Source organism: Scatophagus argus, chromosome 3 (genome assembly GCF_020382885.2).
Source record: "Scatophagus argus isolate fScaArg1 chromosome 3, fScaArg1.pri, whole genome shotgun sequence".
NCBI classification, from domain to species: domain Eukaryota; kingdom Metazoa; phylum Chordata; class Actinopteri; family Scatophagidae; genus Scatophagus; species Scatophagus argus.
In genome coordinates, this window is record NC_058495.1 from 14,485,960 (window position 1) to 14,507,574 (window position 21,615).

The window sequence follows — 21,615 nt, forward strand, 5'->3', positions numbered from 1 at the left end:
TATACTAGGCCTTAGTCATCTGAGTTAATCATATCAAGTGATCATCTTACAGATTCACAGTCTGTTTTTGTATAAAATTCATTGTTGAAGAATAAGATTAGGATTCCTATGTTTATTGGGCACCTGACAATTGTTTTAAGCTTGTGAAGTGTAAAGTCATAGGAGCATTCTCCTGCATGAACTTCTGTAGTTGCACCGTTTACCATGAGCCTTAAAAACATGACGGTATGATAACCTGGAGACACAGAGACCATCATAATTTACAGAATCGTGTACTGTATTATTTAAAGATGCCATCAAAGGCAACCAAATGTGAGCCAGATGAAAACACATGAAAAATATGCATATAGATAGATATCAAGAGTGCGACACCAAACAGGTAAAATGAGAAAACTATCAGTGGTTTCGTGAAGCCTTGGGCGCTCCTAAAGCCTCAGGTTCACTGTGTATCCATTGGTTAATTTGACCAAGTGCAAAGATGCTTGGGAGTATGCTTTACAGTACATATACATCACAATATATCCACTGCATACAAAGTGTGTATCCATTCCCAACTACATAGTGCTGTTGTATCAGACTGCAGGTATTGTTAGCATTGCACCAGTTTCTGGCACTAGGAAATATATCAAAGACTCTGTGTTTGTTGTACATGATGGGTATTTGATATGGACTGGCTGGATGCACTGTTAGGTGAGAATAATAGAAATCCAGTGGGACCCAATGCTCTTTTTTTTTTGCTCCTCACAAGGTTTGTTTGCCCCATAATGGCCAAAATGGAAAACGTATTTAAATTACATTTACTATGAACAGTACAGTACATATTGCTATAGTAGCATGTCAGAAAAAAGGGTGTTTCAAAATATTTTTATTAAGTAGAAAATGTATTTCATATATCACCATTAAAAGAGATCTCAAAAAATCAACATCAACAAATACAAACAAATGAATTTGGTCTCAAATACAAACTTTGTTCATTTAAAAATGTAAACAGAAAAATATATAGCTTGCACTCTGTTCATATCTGTTTGTATTTTCAACGCTCAGAGCTGTTATGTCTGGAAATGCCCCCAAATCACAGGCCTAAATACAAGACATATAACGTCATCCTGTAACAATAACAACGAAAGTCACACATGCTGGGTTTTTGAGATTGTGTCATAGGCTACATTATTGCCAGGGCTTTGGACTGCATTTCCCTTTTTCCTTCATGAATATGTCCCAGAGGAAAGTTCATGAGATATAAAACATTTATCTTCATGTAGGCACTGCTTTGGGCTTCAAAAACATCCTACTGTGCCAGTAGTCTGGATTGTCAAAAGATCTGTCACCAGCTGCTGGTTCCCCGACCCCGACTCCTGCTCGCACTTTTACATAGGGTTCAAACCCAGATCGATGTGCCTCCGTGCTCCCTCCTGCTCGCGCCCCTTCCGTCTGCACATTCTGGTACACTACTACATCTCCATGCCTCCCAATAGCAAAGCAGTCCATGTCCTCGTACTCATACACCTCGCCCTCGTCCCCCCCCTGAATCTTCAGCTCCTTCCTGTCTTGAAGAGCTTGTCGCAGCTTCGGCTGTCTGTTTGTGTAATGATAGTTACTGTCCTCCACATATTCATCTTCCTCTTCTTCCTCCTTGCCCTCCTCATCCAACCTTCTGTCAATCCTTTCTGGTGTCAGAGGTGGAGGAGGAGGGAAGTTATGTGCTGTAGGGCTTTCGTCTTTCTCACTGCCCCTGATGTCCATGTATTCATATTGGACTTGATTAGATCCCTGCTGCTCTGAATCAGAGTTGTGATTGCTCCTTGTGTGACTTCCCCTGACCTCCACCGATGGAGTGGTGTCACCTGAACACGCTGTTGTGTGTGATGATACAGAGGAGGTGCGCTTCTTGTTCGACTTCAGCCAGTGATTGTTGTGCCTGGGAGGTGAGACGGGTGTTACACACGTCTGCTTGTTCATGTATTCATACTCTTCATTTTCTGCATCATCCAGCAGGCCAATGGAACGAGACTTTCTGATCCTGCCCGAAGTGGCTCGAGATGTGGAAAGTAGGGTATCTGAAAATAAAAGAAAAAAATGATCATTTGAGTTTGTATCATCTGATGAATATATAATCCAAAAACATTATCGCTGTACCTTTTTTTTGGTTAAAGTCACCACTCTTGCAAGAAATATTAAGGGGATACTCTGATATACTGGAAAATGTGCTTGCTTGTTTTCTTGTGAAGAGTACATGAGAAGAATACTAAGAATACAATACTACTCTCGATCTTCTAATCAAACTCTCTTCAAGAAAGCAAATAAGTGTCTATGTCCTGCCAATCTTTTAAGCAAGAAGGCAATATTTTACAAATAGATGTGACATGGCACACGATGAAAAGCTGGTAGTTGATCCTGTACTCAGTTCCTTTAGTGGTCTCAAAATAATGTGTTAGGTCAAAACTTTGAAGAAAACATTACAGTTTTGTGTGACACAGCAGAACTGAACCAGGCATCTTGTAACCCATTTTCAAGGAAAGATTGTTATGGCCATGTAATTGGCAATATAATTTCAATACACAACAAATAAGAATGATGCTATTACCTCTCTCTGGGCTGTCTCCAGGAAGCACGTATCCGTTCTGGTCCTCTTCCTCTATCTCTGGTGATGGAGTCTCTGGTGGCCCACCGGACATGCTGTCCCTCTGTGACATGTAAGCGCTGTCCTCACGATGACGTCGCCTCTTCAGGCTCCCTGCCAGAGAAAATTCCTCGCACATCTCCAGCTCCACTGCCGTGCCGCAGCCCTCCGAGCTCTCAGACACTGTGCGTGCCGAGTTTAGTCGAGAGCGCGACTGCCACGTGGCCTGTGGAAAACCACCAAATCAGACCTGTGTTAGTAAAATGACAACACTTAGAATGTAGACTAGGATGACGCTGATGTTTTAGCTACCTGTACTGAGTTGTCAACACCTGGGGTCATTGGCAGGTATCCAGCCACGTTTGATGAAGCCAGAACCACCTTTACAAGAAGAGACAGAGGTGAAATTTAGATCCAAGAGGTGACAGAAAAAGCCTTTCCGAGCACAAACTTGACAGAAAGTGGTGACTATTACTCTGTGAGTGTCCATCTTTGACAGGCGACTGAGACTCCTGGACTGAGATAAGTAGCGAGGGGCTGGAGTTATGCCATCATCCTCCTGCTCTACCAGCTTTGTGTCTATATCATCCAGGTCATCTAGGTCTGCACTGCGCTGGGCAATCTCATCTGGGGCTGTGTCCTGCTGGCTACAGTCCTCCTGGTGGACAGAGGTAAGACATAGATGAATGTACTGCATGTATGTTTTTACTCCACAGTCATCAGGAAGCTTGTGTCCACAGAAGAAAATGAGTGCTGCTAGCAGCCTTCCTTACTTTGATCACCAGGTAGCGAGGTGGGTCTCTAGCCATTCTGGTAAATTCATTTGCCAGCTCTTTAAATGTGGGACGGATATTCTCATCGATCATCCAGCCTGGAAATTAAAACAAAAAACATTGTTTGCCTACTCATGTCTATGGAGATTTAATGCACCACAAAAAGAATCTTAAGTAGGTAATCATGTTCACTATCTTAATTTAGGGCATTAGGATGTTAACATTTGCAAACTAGATCTAAATATAAAGTATGGCTGAGGTTGAAGAGAAGGTCATTATGCTTGCCAATATTTTCTTATAAAGCAAATTATAGGAGAAATTAAATTTTGTCCTGAGGGGATATGTCTATACCTAATTTCATGAAATATTTTATCATTTCAGTGTCAAAAATGTAAATTTTGCGTTTGTTGAGGTGTTGTAAGAAGTAACCAAAAGTCAGGCTTGAATAAAAGTAAAGATATTCTGCAGAAATATAATTTTGGTAAAAGTGAAAGTCACTCATACTCAGTACTGATTAAAAGTCTTAAACTATCTGATTTTAAATGTGCTTAAGTATCAAAAATAATTTTCTGGCAATATGTGCACTTAAGATCAAAAGTACAACTGAAGTAATTTATACAGGTATTTACACCTATGTATATACCGTAAACTATGACCCTTTAACAGCCCAACTGATCATTGGATCTGATAATCAGCAATTTTCAAATTAATTTTTTTTTTTTTAATCCAGTTGCTGATAAAATAAATTAATTTAAGCAGAGACTTTCTTTGACTCTGATGCAGAATGCAAAGTAACTAGTAACTAAACTTAAAACTTACTCAAATAAATGTAATAACAAGGATGGCATTTTTGGAGTAGAAGTATGAAGTAGCCCCAAAAATGGAAATACTCAAGTAAAAGTACAAGTACTTCAAATTGTACTTAAGCACAGTATCAATTAAATGTAATTAGCTGCATTCCATGACTGGTTACAATGCTGCTAGCATGGTTAAAAAGCGTATATTTAAAAAAGGGACAGAAGACACTCACATTTGACCATGACCATATAGACATCAATGGTACAAATCTGAGGCTGAGACAGGCGCTCGCCCTTTTCCAGCAGATCAGGAACTTCCTGTGCACGCATCGTAGCATATGGCTCTGCTCCATAGGACATCATCTCCCATACGGTCACACCTGGATGAAGGCAACAGGTTTAGTGTGGCATAAAACAGCACATCTGGTGCAGCCCAGACATCCGCACCTCCACATCTTGTAAGGTTTACTAAAACTCACCATAACTCCAGACATCACTCTGATGCGTGTATCTGCGAAACAAGATGCTCTCTAAGGCCATCCATTTGATTGTCGCCTAAACAGAAAATGTAACTATTGATTACCTCAGTGGTCAGTGAATGTGAGTAAACAAGAGCAATGTCTCACAGTGTGCACAATAGATTAATCATGAAGACTCTCTGAATGAACCTTGATCATTTTACTGAGTGGATTTGTTTATTGTATCTTTTTTTTGCCAGGCTACACACCTTGCCCTCATTGTAAAAGTACTTCTTGTCATCAGGGTAAAGCAGGTCTGTAATGCCGTAGTCTGTGATCTGGGCTATGTAGTTATTCTTTAGGAGTACATTTCTGGCGGCCAGGTTCCTGTGGACCATCTTGTTCTCCTCCAGGTAATACATACCCTGATGAGAGAGGACAACAATGCTTTTAAGTTCCTGATCTGTCAGCTGAATAGATATGTAAAGAAATAGTCCTCATATGCACAAAAACAACAAAACAAAATAAAACCTAAGGTTGGCCCTTTACCTTTGCGATTTGAACACACCAGTTGAGGAGCCTCTGGGGGCTGAGTTTGTTCTTGCAGTTCCTGATGTGCTCCAGCAGGGAGCCCTGACTGCTGAGCTGGGTGACGAGCTGCAGGCTGTCTCCCGGACAGATGCCAAGGATCCTGACAACGTTTGCATGGTCCAAGCTTCCCATCATCATCATGTGCTGTAGTAAACATGTAGGTTCAATCATTGAGGATTTTTAAATCAAAGGTCAGCCTTTAATCGTTTTATTATTTAGACATCAAATATTAAATTTTTGTAGGTTTGACAATTTCTGCTCTGAAAAGTTTGAAGATTGCTTCTGTTGTCAGCTTGGACTCACAGCAGCTACAATTCATTTTAAGACATCATGACAACATCAAAAAGGCCCATATACATCTTTATAATGTCACAAACATAATAGATGTCTCAACAAATTACAAATAAATTATCCTCTCATGGCCAGTTAATCTCTTAATATGCTACTTTTACTGGTATGCTATGTTGTTAAATGGTTACTTCACATACAGGCCAATAGCAGAGCAGTGCTTTGGGTTTCTTTAGGTAAGTTTTGGCATGCTATTTGTATTTGCACAACTCTTTCCAAAGGAATTCGCTCAATCCAAGTCAACCGTATAAAGACAAAAGCTACAAAACATTTCAGAGCTACAGTTCAAGCCTACCGTCAGTGATTATTCGATACACAAAGGAAAACAGGCATGTTTTCTTACATCTGTCAGCTCACTGAAGTTCTGCCTCCCAGAACGATCCTGAATCACCTTTATAGCCACAGGAAGCTTCACTGTATCACCCTCTGGTATCCATATGCCCTGTGAAGGAAAGAATGAGACAGATTCATAATTTGTTAAATGAACATCAAATGTGCAAGAGGTTTGTATAGACAGTCATCACTTTATATCTACCTTATGGACTGATCCAAACACTCCATTACCCAGCAACTTGATCTTACGCAGCTCTGTGGGCTTCAAGATCCGAGCATGAACTTTTGCCCCTTTCTCTCCAGGATCCAGAGGTTCAAAGGTCTGTAGGCACATAGAGCTTATGTCAGAAACAAATTTTACTGAAGCGTAGCAGCATCATGAAGACAAGACTCTGACTGACCTCTCCGCTCTCCATGTACCTCCTCATAGCTCGCTTGCGACGAATGGCAAGACCTCGACGGTACAGAACAGTCAGCACGAAAATAGAGAATGAAGCGAAGAGAAGGGCAATCACTCCCAGTACAATGGCTGTGGTCGTTTGTCTAATGACGTGAAAAGGAAGAAAAGATGCTACATTGTCAACACTTGAACACTGAATCAAATGGTCTGAACTATTTAAAAAGATGCCATATTGAGAGGTGCAACTTACCCCGAAATGTACCGAGGCGACCCAACACAGTCTCGAATTCTGGGACCGTAGCACCTAAACATGAAACACAGCAAAGAAGGTAAATTTGAAATAAACACCAACATAGATATGAATGCATAGAGAGAGAGAGAGCGCTCTACTCATTCCTTACCCTTGGGTACAGTTGATGTGGCATGGTTCACAGCGGCCTTGCTTGTTGGGGTACTTAAAGATGACTTCCTCCCCTCCCATCACACCCTCAGGACAGGAAGAGACACAGTGTGGACCATCCTGCAGGCTGGCACACGCTACACACTGATCTGCTCCCTTAAAAGATGGAGGGACCGTTCAGTTGACAGACAAAAGCAAATCGCACAAAAAACAAAGCACACAGAAACTCATAAAGAGAAAGAAATTGTTCAAAGTCGGTGGTAATATAATCGAGTGTAATCACGTTCACTGTAACCCCCTCCAGGTGGCAGCAACACACCCAAAGAGAACAGAGAATATCCTACCGGGCCTGTGCAGGTCTGCTTCCCTTCCTGGACCTTACACTCAGGGTGACATGGCATACATTCCCCTGACTCAGTAGCAAACTCCCGCCGCTCCCTGCATTCAGGGCGAAAAGTTATTCACTTTCAAAAGACTGCAGATAAGATTGAAACGCTTTGGACAGCTAGACCACAGCAAACATTACTCACATAAAAACAAATGCTGTCATTATTACATTCATATTATTAATTGTTTTGTAAAGACTAACCCAGTTAAGAACATGCAGTCTGGCACGCAAGTTCCTCCCCTGTTATATTTCTTACAGGACACACACTGGTTTGGCCCTGGACCCCAGCATCCATCAGTGGAGCACAGGGGATCACACACATGTCCTTCATTAACTGCAGACACAAACAGATCAAAAAATTGCTGCATCATCATCATCATCAACACCGACAAGGGAGCTGGTTACAAATGATCCGCCCCCTCTCACCACAGTCATTTCTTGGTTTGTTCTCCTTCAAATCAATGTGTTTCTGGCGTCGCTGCGGGCGGGAGCTGCTGCTCAAGATACGAGTCCAGTTGACAGTGTCATGGTAGCAGAGCTTCTTGTTTCCCGTTATGTAGACACCGCCGTCATTCATTTTCCGCAGCGAGCGTAACCCCAGGGAGGTCAAGGAGGGGATCCTCACCACCATAAGAGAGTAGCCCCTGAAATAACAGGAAGTGAGTAAAATTATAAGAAATGACATGTTTACTGACTTACTATGATTACTTTGACTTTCTGAATTTGTGAAGTTTGAATTCTGCAAAATTTCTCAGAAGTTACCGTAGGTCCGTGTTTTGCATTTTCAAATACATGTTAAACCATATTAAATATGTTATTTTTTTTTAAAGATCCCAAATTCAAACAGAAAGTATAAATTTTAAATATTCATATTCAGATCTATGAGGAATACGAAGAAGAATACAAACCAGACAAATCCGTTTAAACTGTCAATGTACAATTCTACAGTCTTCATGGTCTTTCTTTTCCTCCATAAAATACCACCACCATTTCAGATTCTAAAATTTTGCAGCCAAATACCAGTTTATATTAGATAAAGCATGCAAGAAAATTGTGCATTCATTAAAGATTTGTGCCCACCACCAACTCAATCACACAGTCCCAGTACTGAATATGCCCTTGATCATAATATAACACAGAATAAAAATATCTAAACCAGAAAAAAAAAATGCTTTTAAACTGAGATTTTGCACAGCCAGAGGTGGATGTGGGTGAGCATGTGGAATATTTACTGTACCTTTTAGAGCTCACTCCTCTAACAAGGGAAGAGAGAGATACAAGATACCAAAAAACAGTCAGATTCACATGAAGGTTTAGCAGTGCAGAAAAAGATGCAACAACATGATAGTGGTATGACCTTATCAACCACGAAAAACAATGTTAGAACAAGGAAGAGAAAAAAACAAAAACAACTGCTCACTTGTAAAGTGCTCTGCCCTGAATTGTTTGCAGGTTGGAGAAGACTGACAGGTCAGACATGTTTTCAGGCCACGACTGGATACTGAGGATGTCTGAAATTAGAGACCTTGTGATTTAGATGCTTTAGCCAGCATGCAAACACTGTGACATGACATTAAACTCACACACACACACACACACATACACACACACACACACACACACACCTGTAATCTCCCTCACGGTGTTGAAGATCTTGAGTTTTTCAGGATTGAGGGGTGGTACGTCATTATAAACATCACTTTGAAGAGAAAGAAAAAAAAAGAGGAAAATATGAAGGCCAATGGCAAGAAACATAAAAAAACACAGATGAAATAAATACCTTTTAACCAATTAAATAGAGTAAAAGCTCTATCATTCATATCTTATTAAAACAAACGGCAGCTGTTATGAGTTTACCCTTCGATCCCAGTCACCAGGAAGTGCAGACTGCCCTGGATCTTAGTGCAGTTTATGAAACTGTCAATGTTGACTGCATCAACAGTTTGTCTTGTTGGACTTCCTGTGCCGTGGCAAGCTGGGAAGGAAGATAAAGAGGAGGAAGAAAATGACGGCGATCTATGAAGTCAAGCAGCAAAGGTAGATTTTGCAGACTGCAGACACATTTTCATCCAGCTGCTTACACATTAATGCACTGCACATCTGCATGTGGAATATTTACTGTACCTTTGAATGCTGAACCTTTTACTTGCACTACTGCAACACTACTTACAACTTTTTCTTAAGTAAAAGATACCTTTTGGACAGAGGCCTCCACAGGGTTCACATCTTTTCACTCCATTTTTCTCCACTTCCATTTTGTCAGATGGGCAACTGCTCACACATGAGCTGCCATCCACCACAAAGTTTGCTGGAAAATAAAACACAAATTGGCCTGAATAAATGACCAGCGACTGGTGCTTTGTGAAAAGGTTTGAATGATGAAGAAAATATGTTGTACAAACATAAAAACTGCATTGATGATATCAGGAGAGGAAAAACTCTGTGAGCATGTGTGTATAAAGCAGCATGTGTGGGGACTCACTGGGGCACTGTGCCACACAGATGGACCCATACTGGTACTTGGCATTGGGGTTGGGTTCCAGTTTGAATGTGTGCTTGTTGTAGATGAGGGTCTGGGGACACAGAGGTACGCAAGAGCCCGAGTTGTTGAAGTTCCTGCAGGCCTGTAAAACATCACATAAAGCTGAATCAGCACCACAGCTCATAGACGTGTTTTGTCCATTGGTGTATTTGTATCTCAGACAGCTATTTTGACTCATCATGGTAGGAAAAGCACGCATTTTACTAATAACATTAATGCTGGCTCTGTTGTATCTCCCAGTAATCTGTGACAGTGTTACAATGTGGCCCAACAACAGCAAGACCCTGAGACCCTGAGGCAACTAAATGGAATTCAGCCATCGTTGATTTTGTTATTTGATGATTTGTTGATTTTTATTATTTACATTTTGCGCTTTTTATACTGTGACATGTCAGAATGTTAGAAAGGCCTACTGAGGCTGTGCACTCACAAAGCAGTCCGTGTCCAGGGGTCCAGTGCAGCCACCAGCACACTCAATGTGGCAACACTCACTTGGGTTTCGACCGAAACACCGGCCGTTGCACTGAGGGGCACACACAGTCTTTGTCACTGAAAAAAAGTTGAGTGTATTAAGTTGTTAGTTTGCAGCAACTCCCAGCCTTTTCTAACAAAATCTTGCTAGGTTTCTTTGTCTTTGTACTCTCCTTGCCCACTCATACACACATGCAACTTTTTCATTTAAAAAACACCATGGTTGTAAGAAGTTATTTCAAATGGCCTAATAAATATTTAAAAGCACTCCAGTGCCACAACATTTATCTGGTGATCACTGCGGTACAGGACTGAGCTGATGTACGGGAAAACAAAGGGATGCTGACGTCACTCACAGATTTGACACGTGTCATTTCCTGGACCCCAACATGGGACGTTTCCACATGCTTCGTTACAAGGCTCTAAGATAGAATGTTACAATCAGCAGGTGCAGATTTTTACAGAATTCAAAATCTAACAATTAAACTGAAGGCAACTGATATATATGCCTATATGCTTATATGTTTGAGTGTTGTCCTTCCTGCTCACTTTCAGGTCCGTTGTCCTCAATCATAATATGAGCTGATCCATCCTTCACTATGTCCAGCCAGTTCACCTGCGGGGCGTAGCTCAGGTACTTATTCTGGATGATCTTGACTCCTCCCTCCAGTATCTCTGTGGGCAGCACACAAACATTTAGACATTTAGCACAGCAAGCCCGAGCAGGCCCATGACTCATCCTATCAAACTCTGCTATTCACTGTTTACTACAGCACATACAAACTCAGTATAATGTGCTGCAGCTCATGTTACTTTGACAGTTGAGCAGTTGAGTGCATGAGACATTCCACGGACGTCACATCACAGTGGCTGCGCACACCGCCGCCGCTCTCTGACGACCGGTGCTCTAAAGGTGTGGCTGCACTGTGTGGGTGTGAGAGCTCCAACAGTAACCAACAGTGTCACCTCCAGATCAGACTCTTATCTGCTCCCTTCCCAACCTCCCACACTTAAACACACTAACCGAGTGACTTTCTGTGTACCTGTAAGGTGTGTCAGGCCCAGTTCTTGCAGGCCATACTGCCCATCCTTCTGATAGTTGATCATCACAGCCAGAGCGTACTGGTCCTCGTACAGTGCGGTGCCTCTGATGACACGCAGGTGGTCCAGAGGAAGGCGGTTGAACTCGTTGATGGCGAACAGGATGTAGCCCGTCACCTCTCTGATAGACTGCCGGGTTAAAAAAGAATGAGATGAGAAAGAACAATTGTAAAGAAAAGGACTTGGAGCAGGACATAGATGAGCTCATCACCCACAGACAGTGACAAACAACTTGTTTTGCTTCTGGCTCCTTGTCTGGACTGGTTACCACGCAGTTCTTCTCAGTGACACATTTACTGTAGATCTGTGGAAGGAGTACCGGCAATCTGCTTTTTACAGACTTGTTTTTGTGATACATCCAGATGTTCAAAAACCTCACCTGCAGGAAAGAGAAGTTTCTGCTGTGCCCCATCATGGTAATCTCAAGGTTGCCCATCACAATCTCACAGCCACTGTACATGTCCTTCATCAGGTTGTACTGGATCTCTGGATTACCTGTTGTGCTCAAGGCGTTCTGGGTGCCAGAGCAAACGACCACTGGAAAAGAAGGAATTCTTGTCAATGAGTGTTGTCTCATTAACATGGGAACTGTAGTCTTTTTCATGGTGGCTCCCACATACACAACCATGCTGCTGGAAACACACCTTTTTCACATGAAGTGGTTTAATTATTGAAATCAATTAATGTTTCATTCAAAGTAGTGTAGCAGAGCCTTTTCAGTGGGCCAAGATGCAAAACAACAGCAAACAAACCCTGACTGTGTTTGACCTGAACTGAATGAAGCCTCAATTAGTATCACTGATAACACCTGTGTTTACCTGACTATTGCACATTAGAAGGGTAGCTGTGAAAAAGGTCTATTTATACTCAGTAGATCACCAAATGTGTATTAATCCACTGGTGAGAATAGACACCAAGAAATACACCTACAAATACACCATTTACACCTAGTACTGTACTGTAGTACTGTTTAATACAAACTACAGTGTCCAACTCTTTCAGGAAATTCTGTAGGCTTCATTTAAAAATTAAAGTATATAGAGAACCAAAATGAAACCAGAATTTCTTTTTCCAAAGTAAGAAAAACTAATTGTAATTGTACAATTGTAGCTATGCTAACAACAAAAAATCCCATACTTGGACCAGAGCCCACCTCAGCAGCACAATGTGGGGCTCACTACATATATTTTAGGACAGTCATTGATTTAATCAAGATTTATGAAAGCCGCCCTAAATAAGGACCATTTCCAAAAAGAGGCTTGTCCATGGATGAGTCAAAGGTTCGTGGTTAGTTCAGACATGTTTGTAATAACAGCCAAAGAGAGAGACAGCAGCTTTGTAGACAGCAGAGTTTACAAATAAAAAGTTGGAGAAGAGAAAAGGTCGTTTGATGAATTTTATGGATTTGGACAAAACCGACCAACCATGACAGATGTTTGGTCCTAAATTTTCATGGCAGCTGCAATTTTTTTCCCAAAGCAACTGCTGATTAACTTTGTTTGCAATCACTAAGGTTTCAGCTTCCTCAGGTTCTTGGAAAGTAGCTCCTAGGAACACGCTTTTTAAGTTCAGCAAGACTGATGAAAGAAATCCTGAAGGTGCTGTTCTGAGTTATGGAAGCTGTAACAGAGGCTAGCCCAGACCTGATGTGAAGATTTAGGCTCTCCTTGTGATCCACTTCAAAATATGTACATGCTTATTACAAAGTGGAGCTCTGGGGCCAAATACTACAACTGCTGTCAATAAGAAAACTACAGAATCACATCAACTTTATCATTTAGCAAACTGTCTTCCATTGATGGCAAGACATTTTACGTATCATAAGGCAGTTAGCCGCACTGGGATATAGTACCACAAAAAGAAAAACATCCACTGATGTTCACACAATGCTATCACATAACATAATAAAACTATGCATGTTCTATTAAATCATTTATGGGGCAAAAGACTAAGTCCTTACAAAGAGTGTTTTATCCCACTTACTACAAGCCACTGTGTGTTTTGCTCACACAATCTCAATGAATGTACTGTAACAGTGCGAAACAAACTGGGCATTGTGTACTGGGCATGTACATCTCTGAGACAAATACACAAAGCCTTGTTTATGGTGTGTGGGAGTTCAGCCATTCAACGTCACTTGAAGGCTGCTTTGCTATTCAAATGTCAGACACAAGAGAAGCGACAGAAAGAAAATGGAAGAAAGGGAAGGACAGAGAGGACAGAGAATTTAACACAACTGTTGCTTTTCAGTGTCATAGGTATCAGTACTTTATACAAAAATACAGTATTTATGTATTGTGCCCATTGTCACATACACAGTATGTCCACATACTTTTGGTCAGGGTTTTTTTCATTATGTTTTAAATAGTTGTGAGCTTCTAAATGTGGGGCAGCAGTTTAAGTCAGCGAGATCCATAGAGAAATGTTGTCAGAAATTTTGTCTGGAAGAGCTTGATTCACATGTGCACAGCCCCGACCTCAAACACATCTGACACCTTTACAGTGAACTGGAAAACCCAACTGTGAGTCAGACTTTGTCGGCCAACATCAGTCCCATATCTCAGTGTTTTATTTGAATATCTGCAAATCTGCATGTTTAAAGACATGAAAAAAAAATACACTTTCTCACTTCCTTTCACCATGTTAATAATTTGGGATTTTGGTTTTGATTTTATTTGTCTGCCACTAAGATTTCTGCCTCTGTGGTGAAGGTGAATGACATTTCAATTGGAGTCCTCAAAGCACTGAAAAATTAATCTATATATTGTGGACAGCTGACACAAAACAGTTTTCATTCAGGATACTGTTTTTGTGTTTTATGTTTACTGAACCTTAAACCTCAGTCAAGAAATAATCATTAACCAATCAAACCAGATCAGTGATGATAATTATGATGAATCTCTCCGACATAGTTGCTGTTGATTTTGTTGTACTTGGGTCCGAGGAATGTGTGCTCAAACATACTTATGCTCATTACGTATCCTCCACACACTCAGAAACACATTCCATCTCCTGACATCAGAAACAAAATCGAGCCCAGCAGAGCAACAGGATCAACAAGGGCATAAAAAGGCTAATGATTGTTAAAAGGTACAGCAGGGGAGTCAAAGCACAGGGTGTGTGTGTGTGTGTGTGTGTGTGTGTGTGTGTGTGTGTGTGTGTGTGTGTGTGTGTGTGTGTGTGTGTTTGTGAGTGAGGGAGTGAGAGAGACACAATGTCCAATGTCCATAAAGTCCTGATAAGAGTCACTTAACTGTTTTTTCTGAGAAAGTTGCTTTCACAAGAGCTGGCTCTGAACATTAGTGTAAAGTCCAGTCCACTATTATCTGATTGTTGATTTTATTTAAATATATTTTTAAATATCTACTTTGGAAAGTCCTTCCATCGCCGCAATAAAACAGAGGTGAATGGAATTTTGTTTACATTACTCAAGGCTTCCTTACCAGAAATAAGGTCTTACTCACAACAGCGATGTCTGTGGATTATCAAGAATAACCTGGACATTGTGTTTTTTTGTTTTGTTATAAGTTATTTTTCATTTTGCTGAGCAACACAAACACATTCAGTGTTATTAGGGTGGAGGCAAGAGGCTCAGACACTTTCATATTTTAAAACCTGGACATATAATTATGTTGTCAGGGTTATCCAGACTTCAGGAGGCAAAATAGTTTTCACAGAATCTGCAGTATGTGAAGCTAAAGCCTGTTAGCTTAGCTTAGCACAAAGACTGGAAACAAGGCAAAACATCTATGTGCATCATATATTTGCTAAGAAAAACAATCCTCCTCTACAACTCACTAATTTATATGTTGTGCATCTCAGCGTAGCCAAAGTATAAAAGATCGTTTTCAGGTGAGTTTTGTGCCTCACTGTTTCTTAGCTCTGAGCAGTTGCCTGGTGACCAGAGGAAACTCCAGGAGGTCACCGCACCTGGTCAAAACTGTCAAACAAACGATTCCTTTAATGCATTATTTAGATGCAGCTGACAGAACTGGTGGCTTTGCAGCTGATTTCCACCACTACAATGTCTGTTATTTTCACCAGTGGGGGATATCACAGCAGTCAGAAATTACAGACTTTAAATTAGGCTGACATTAACTTTTTTTTTTTTTTACACTTGGCTCCTCATAATTACGGTCTTCACAATAGAACACAAACACAGCATAACAACACACTCTGCCGAGCTGTGTGAAGAGGAGTCTTGTATCCAGTGCTTTTAAAGCTTAGCTCAAACAGGGCCTAAAAGTTTGGACTCGGTTTTGACCGTTTCTTACAAGTCTGTCGACTTTGAAAGTGAAACCACTGGAGTATCCCTTCAATGACACAGGATATGCTCTCGTTAACGTTCACAGCTATGGATTTCAGAGTTACCACATCGCTATGACTGAGTCTCAGTCAATTTGTTATCAGATACTTTTGTTCATTAAAAGCCATTCAGTTGAAATGATGTCAGTTGATATCTACCCCACCTTAGTTTAGCCCTTAGAGCAGCTCAGTGCTATCAGAGCTGTTGATTCTACACCATTTGAATTGGCTGCTGGGAAATACTTGTGAAACATGTACATTTGACAAACTTCCATACGCTACAGTATGTGCAACGTGCATACAGTGCACAGCCCACGCCAGGGAGGCAAACCAGTATGTACACTTGCAGTACGGTATGTGACGAAATGGTATGTCAGCCACACAGACAATGCACAAGCTGCAGCTGCAGAAGCTGAACATCTCAACAGGCTGAGTGGGTTTTCTCTCTCAAAGGAGGACTTTCAGTGATGGCAGATGGATGGTGGAGAAAAAAAATGAACAGGGTGGAGGGTTTAGAGTCAACACATGCACACAATGGCCCTACTTTGAAAGAGTGCAACACAAGAGTCACAGTGCATTAAGATGTGTCTGCGCTGACACTTCAGTCCCTGTGTGGCCCTTCGTAAATACTGCAGCATGTCTGTGGCATTACTGTCATACACTGCACAGGAACTTAAAGCTAAATGCTGTCATTGTCCTCTGCGCTAAAGTGTAACCCAACACATGAGGAAAAACATAACATGGATCAGGTTCAGCTGTTATTTTCATTCATCTGTTACCAGGGTTTCAATACTCAGAAAGAAGAGAGTTAAAGAAAGAAAGAAAAGAAAAGAGGGAGGAGGAGACAAACAAGCTCAATAAAGCGGTTGAGACGATGAGGTAAACAGAAACTTGGCACAAGATAGCCAGAGATTACTGCATACCAGGCAAGTGAGCATGCACACACACACACACACACACACACACACACACACACACACACACACACACAAAAGCACACGAACACAAAGGCAGACACCTGAGCGCATGAACTATTTGATATCATGGAGCACTCGCTGGTCCACAGCCAGAGGTTGTGTACAAACCAACTGGAGGATTTTTTTAATTTCCTTCCAGTGTGCAGGACCGCAGACTGAGGCCAGAGCTGCTCGTCATGTTGCTTATCTTCAGCAACAGGAACGACAGCATATTTGTTTATTGACACATCAGTTATTTGGATGTCACACTTGTAAATGTACAGAAGCAATCTGAATAGGCACCTTCTATTGTTGTTTTCTTAAAAGATGTGATGTCAGACACGTCACATCGGTGATGTGTCAAGAAGATACATCACATACTTAACACCTGAGAAATTAAAATAGCTCTTTTGTCATGATGATGATATTTGTGGAATTAAAATTCCCTTGCCCTTCATGTATGTGGAATTGGCACAAGCTCACCATACTTGTGGTGTTTACTTACAAGGTGAACATGTTTGAGTTATGTGAGTCACACTTATGTTTTAGGTGCTTACAAATACGTTTAAAAATGTGTGTTACTTGCAGAAAAATGTGGCAAAAATCTAAAATGACAACTGGCTCCCGCCCGACACCCCATTATTCCATCAGTCGTTCTATCATGACTGGCCAGTTAACCTCACATGCAACATATATTTTCACGTCCAGGACCGACTGCCTGCTCACTACAAAACAGAATCCCATTCAACAGATGACTCAAATCCTGATGACTGATGAGTGACAGCAAAATAAATTCCTGAAATTGTCTTTAGTTTGAATCTTTCTTAGGACTTGATCAGTAGAAATAACTCTGAACACATACATAACACCGACCTAACATAACTCGTCTCTTCATAAAGACTGTAGCACTCACGAAGCACTGAGATGACATGTAATATGTTTTATACCGAGTGGCTCCGTCACCTGAGCATCAGCTACCTGAAGATCGATGATCTCAAGTTCACTTTTGTTTTTCTCGAACTCAGAGTGTCACTTCGTTCGCCTGCCACAAGGTGACAGCAAGAGGAGCACCAGGTCAAAGTTCACCGAGCGTCACAGTGATTCAAATCACAACACCTCTCTCTGCCTCAAACACATCACTGCCCTCACTAGTGGAAAGTAACTAAGTACATTTACTGAACTTCTACTACCCAAGTACAATTTTGATGTTCTTCTACCTTATTACTTTCTACTTTCACTTCTCTACTTTTCAGGGGGAAATGTTGCATTTTTTTTTAAATTCACTACATTTATTTCAGTCAAAGTTACATACCAGAGCTGAAACAATCTGTGGATTACTCAGTCAGTCCTCCAACCCCAAATTAGCCTGTGACTGTTTAGATGAAGTGTTTCATTTTTAAAGCACATGTACCAAACATTCAAGCTTCTCAACTGCGAGGCTGTTTGTCACTGTTTTCTGATATTTCATGGAGCAGAAGACTAACCCATTAATCTGGAGAACGATTACTGCCTAATGAACATAATGGCCACATGCACATGTGATCAGTTTCTAAAAGAGACACACTTGACAAATTTGCTTCACTTCAACCAGTTACAACATTAAAATAGTTATAAACCTATAATATAATAAAACCGATAGGGACCATTCATCTCACCTATGAGTACATTTTGCTGCTACTTGTATACTTTTACTACTTAAAGCAGAACGTTTGCCCTCCATTAAAGTATTTATAAATGACGGTATTGCCATTTTACATCTGAACACTTCTCCCACCGCTGACTATACTGAGAAAACTGATATTTGAACATGTCAGAGGTAAAGTTTTCTTTGCAAAGGCTGCGGTTGTCAGTCAACAGGCAGTAAAAGGTTGGGCTCCGATGTCGCAAAACCTTGAAACAATTGAGACAACCGTGATAAAGCACACACAGATTCGTGGGAGAGGTGCAGGTGACTCACAGCAAACAAGTTTTACGTGTGCGAAACAGGTTCTTGTGTCTGAGGTTTGTGAGGTAGGACAGGTGTTTTCGTACATCAGAGCACCTGGTGTAGTATGCAACTCTAATCCAGGTGTTAGAAGGGATTTGTCAAAAGTGCACCGTCCATGATAGATCTGGGTTACTTGAAAACTGGAAATTAAAGTTGATCTTTATCTTGTGTGTGTGCGGGTGTGTATGTGTGTGTGTGTGCGTGTGTGTGTGTGTGAGCCCACCTTCTTGTGTCTGTGCGCTACAGAGCTGGAGAGCACACGGCAGCAGTACGCACAGCACCTGCTGCACCTTCCTCATGAGGGCGGTCATCCTCACTCAATTTATTAAAGCTGGTGGCGTTTCAAATAAACACAGTAATCATATTAATAAGAAGAGATTTGTCCTTTTCTCGTTAAAAACTGTCGTCTCAATCCCACAGAGTCCATTTATAAGCAGCAGTCTGGTTGAGTTAATCCAAATTGTTTCTTATTCCTTTCCTTCGTCTTCTTCAGGCACTCAAATGGAGAAGTAAATCCAACCTGTGCTGAAAACCTGTTGGTGTTTTCTCTGTGTGTCATTTAACTAAACCGCAACTTTACAAGCCGCCCGCTCCGGTCTGTGTGAGAGGAATCACTACAGCCCAGTGATTGGAGCGCAGCGCGGAGCCAATCAGCTGCAGGAGCGTCTCTTCCTGCTGTTCTGATTTATGTGGGAGGGCCCTGCCTGCGGCCATACGGCTGCACAGCGCGAGTATTTCCCGGCAAAGCCTGGAAACCAAATGGAAACCTTGAACACCTTGAAAGATGCGTTAGCAAACACGGAAGGACGCATTCAGGAGTCACTTATCAACATCAACTTATCAACATCATCTCCAAATACACGTTCACCCAGAGGGCGCAGCTATCATGTTTTGTTCACAAATGAAGGCAGTCCATCATGTTTGTTCCAAGATGACACTTTGTCATTGTTTATCAACTAGGAATGCATCCAAGAGGGCACATTTGAGGCATTTTTTTAAACATGGGGTCACCGGGGGAAACGTGAAGGTCCACCAGCATGAATATGCACAAGTTATTCACATATGCGTTCAAAAACAAAGATAGGCCTACAAAGTGCTTCATGATAAGATAGAATTAAATATCAAGCAGACAGAACAATACACAAGAGCAGCCAAACTGAATTTACAGAACAGAAATAACACTTAAAAAATCTGTTTCGAGGAAAGAATTCAGCCGAATGGGATCATGTTATGCTAAGAGGTAAACTCTTCCAAAGTTTAGCAATGGAAATGACAGCAGTCGCTTCATTACTTCATTTTAAGTCTAGACTTGAGGAATTAAACAATTAAATGTAATAATGTTCCCAAAAAAATTACAGGGAAAATTTTCTCATGCAGCAAACCAAAATTAAAAAGAAAAACTGTGATTTGCTGTGCATGTGGTGTGTATGTAGTCCCACCAAAACTGTGCTTAAGGCAGCAATTCACTAAACAGCCCCCAGTCATTATGTCCATTTACACAACAGAGCTTTCGTAATCACTTCAGTGTTGCCAGCGAGTCCAGAAACCTTCAACCACAGATGATGCAGCGTTTTGAAAGTTTGACAGTCAAGACAGATTGGGACTGTGGAGAGAGTGTGAAAGTGTGGACGACGTGCAACAAAAGTCCTCAATCCAGCCTCAGACCGTGGTGATCACAAAACAGGCATTTTGTGTCACGCTAACCCGTGTGATTTTTGGTGACAGCATGTGAATAAGCTGAAGAAGATAAACTACAACGTGCTGCCAGAAGCACAGGTGTATGACACATCAAACCATTGTTCTCGAAAGCTGGCCTGTGCAGAGGTGGAATTTTCCCCTAAGTCTGCATTTGTCTTAAGTTTAATAAATACCGGAGCAAAGGTCGCTCTAACTTAGTGCCTGATCTCAGGGGACGTTCTTTTGAAGTTGATTTTTGAAGCCCGGGACCCTTCAGATCAGGCAGCTTTGTTTGGTTCTAAAGGGACCTGTGGAGTATCTTACTGTTTCTTCTTCACGATTTCTTCATGTTTGAGCAGCTTTATCGTTACGATCAGAAGAAGTGAGCCACTTCCTCTTTGATTCTCATAAACCTAAAAACGTGTCTCTTCAATTAACCTTTTTTTTCACATCTCTTGTGTCTCTAAAATTGTCCACGAAAGGCAACAAGACCAAGTAACCCTAAAACAATAAAAAATCTGTTCTCTTCCATCTTGCGTCAGTCTGTCACACCTGCTTCTCAGGTACACTTATGTTGTCTTTAACAGCTGGGCTTTGACCTCTCCACTTCTTTAAACCGGTGGCCTAAGATCTAAGATTGTTTTACTGTTCCATCGTTCTGCTGCTCCTTCATTTTACTGCAGTACTTATCAGATTTCAGTATGAGTTGTGCATAACAGCATCAGCTAACTGCTCGACACATAAGTGTTATTAAACATTTAGCCCATTCATAGCAGTGTTCTTCACACAATATCTGGTTTAGTTAGTCTTATCTTGTGTCATCCTTGTTTGCCGTTCCATGCAAACATCACCTGCATGTAAGAGTGGGCGAGCCAGCCGAACTGCTCTGCAGAAACTGGCTCTGCCTGCAGCTCCAGTCTGTCTGTCACACAAACACAAACACACACACACATATAAACTTGTTGTTTTCCCATCTGGACAGGTTTGATGACACAGAATTATAGAGGAAAAAGTCTCCAGTTCACCAGAAAATCACATTTTCTTCTGGAGTCATGCGTGACATATAACAGGGGGGTGTTCAAATCAAATGGTTAATAGTTCACCACTACCAGGAAGTGATTTTCAAAAGTCAAATGTCTTCCCTCTTTGCCCTCTCAGAATACAACCTGCTACAACAACAGAATAAGTTCAAGGAAACATGAAAAAGATTTGTCAGGAATCTGTTGTTGTAGCAGGCATACTACCTTCTCATGTGTCTCACACACCTGCAGCATTTAAACAGAAACTATGCATCAGGAAAGTCTACTTCGAACCTCCAAAACAATGAAAACACTGAAGTGAACAACATCGATGTTATTCAGTGATGTGAACAACATCGATGTTATTCACTTCAATAACTGAAGCGAATAACATCGGTGTTATTCACTTCAATAACAGAAAGCCTTGACTGCTGTTTTACAAACTGAAC

General features: G+C 41.2%; 1 protein-coding gene across 1 annotated transcript; it reads right to left on the bottom strand.

The window, feature by feature from the left end:
• Window positions 1-849: 849 nt before the first annotated feature.
• On the bottom strand, window positions 850-19,232 carry erbb3a (erb-b2 receptor tyrosine kinase 3a). The gene is made up of 29 exons (XM_046383895.1): window positions 18,694-19,232; window positions 11,602-11,759; window positions 11,165-11,351; window positions 10,671-10,796; window positions 10,478-10,543; window positions 10,081-10,199; window positions 9,591-9,732; window positions 9,303-9,416; window positions 8,966-9,083; window positions 8,734-8,807; window positions 8,529-8,619; window positions 8,346-8,363; window positions 7,535-7,752; window positions 7,310-7,442; window positions 7,065-7,158; window positions 6,722-6,876; window positions 6,571-6,624; window positions 6,322-6,463; window positions 6,123-6,242; window positions 5,931-6,029; window positions 5,198-5,383; window positions 4,918-5,073; window positions 4,670-4,745; window positions 4,424-4,570; window positions 3,394-3,491; window positions 3,096-3,278; window positions 2,933-3,001; window positions 2,585-2,846; window positions 850-2,057 (listed from the first exon to the last, which is right to left on the bottom strand). Exons 1-29 carry the CDS (start codon window positions 18,779-18,781, stop codon window positions 1,255-1,257), a joined length of 4,296 nt encoding a protein of 1,431 aa, XP_046239851.1. The 5' UTR covers window positions 18,782-19,232; the 3' UTR covers window positions 850-1,254.
• Between the last annotated feature and the right edge of the window lie 2,383 nt (window positions 19,233-21,615).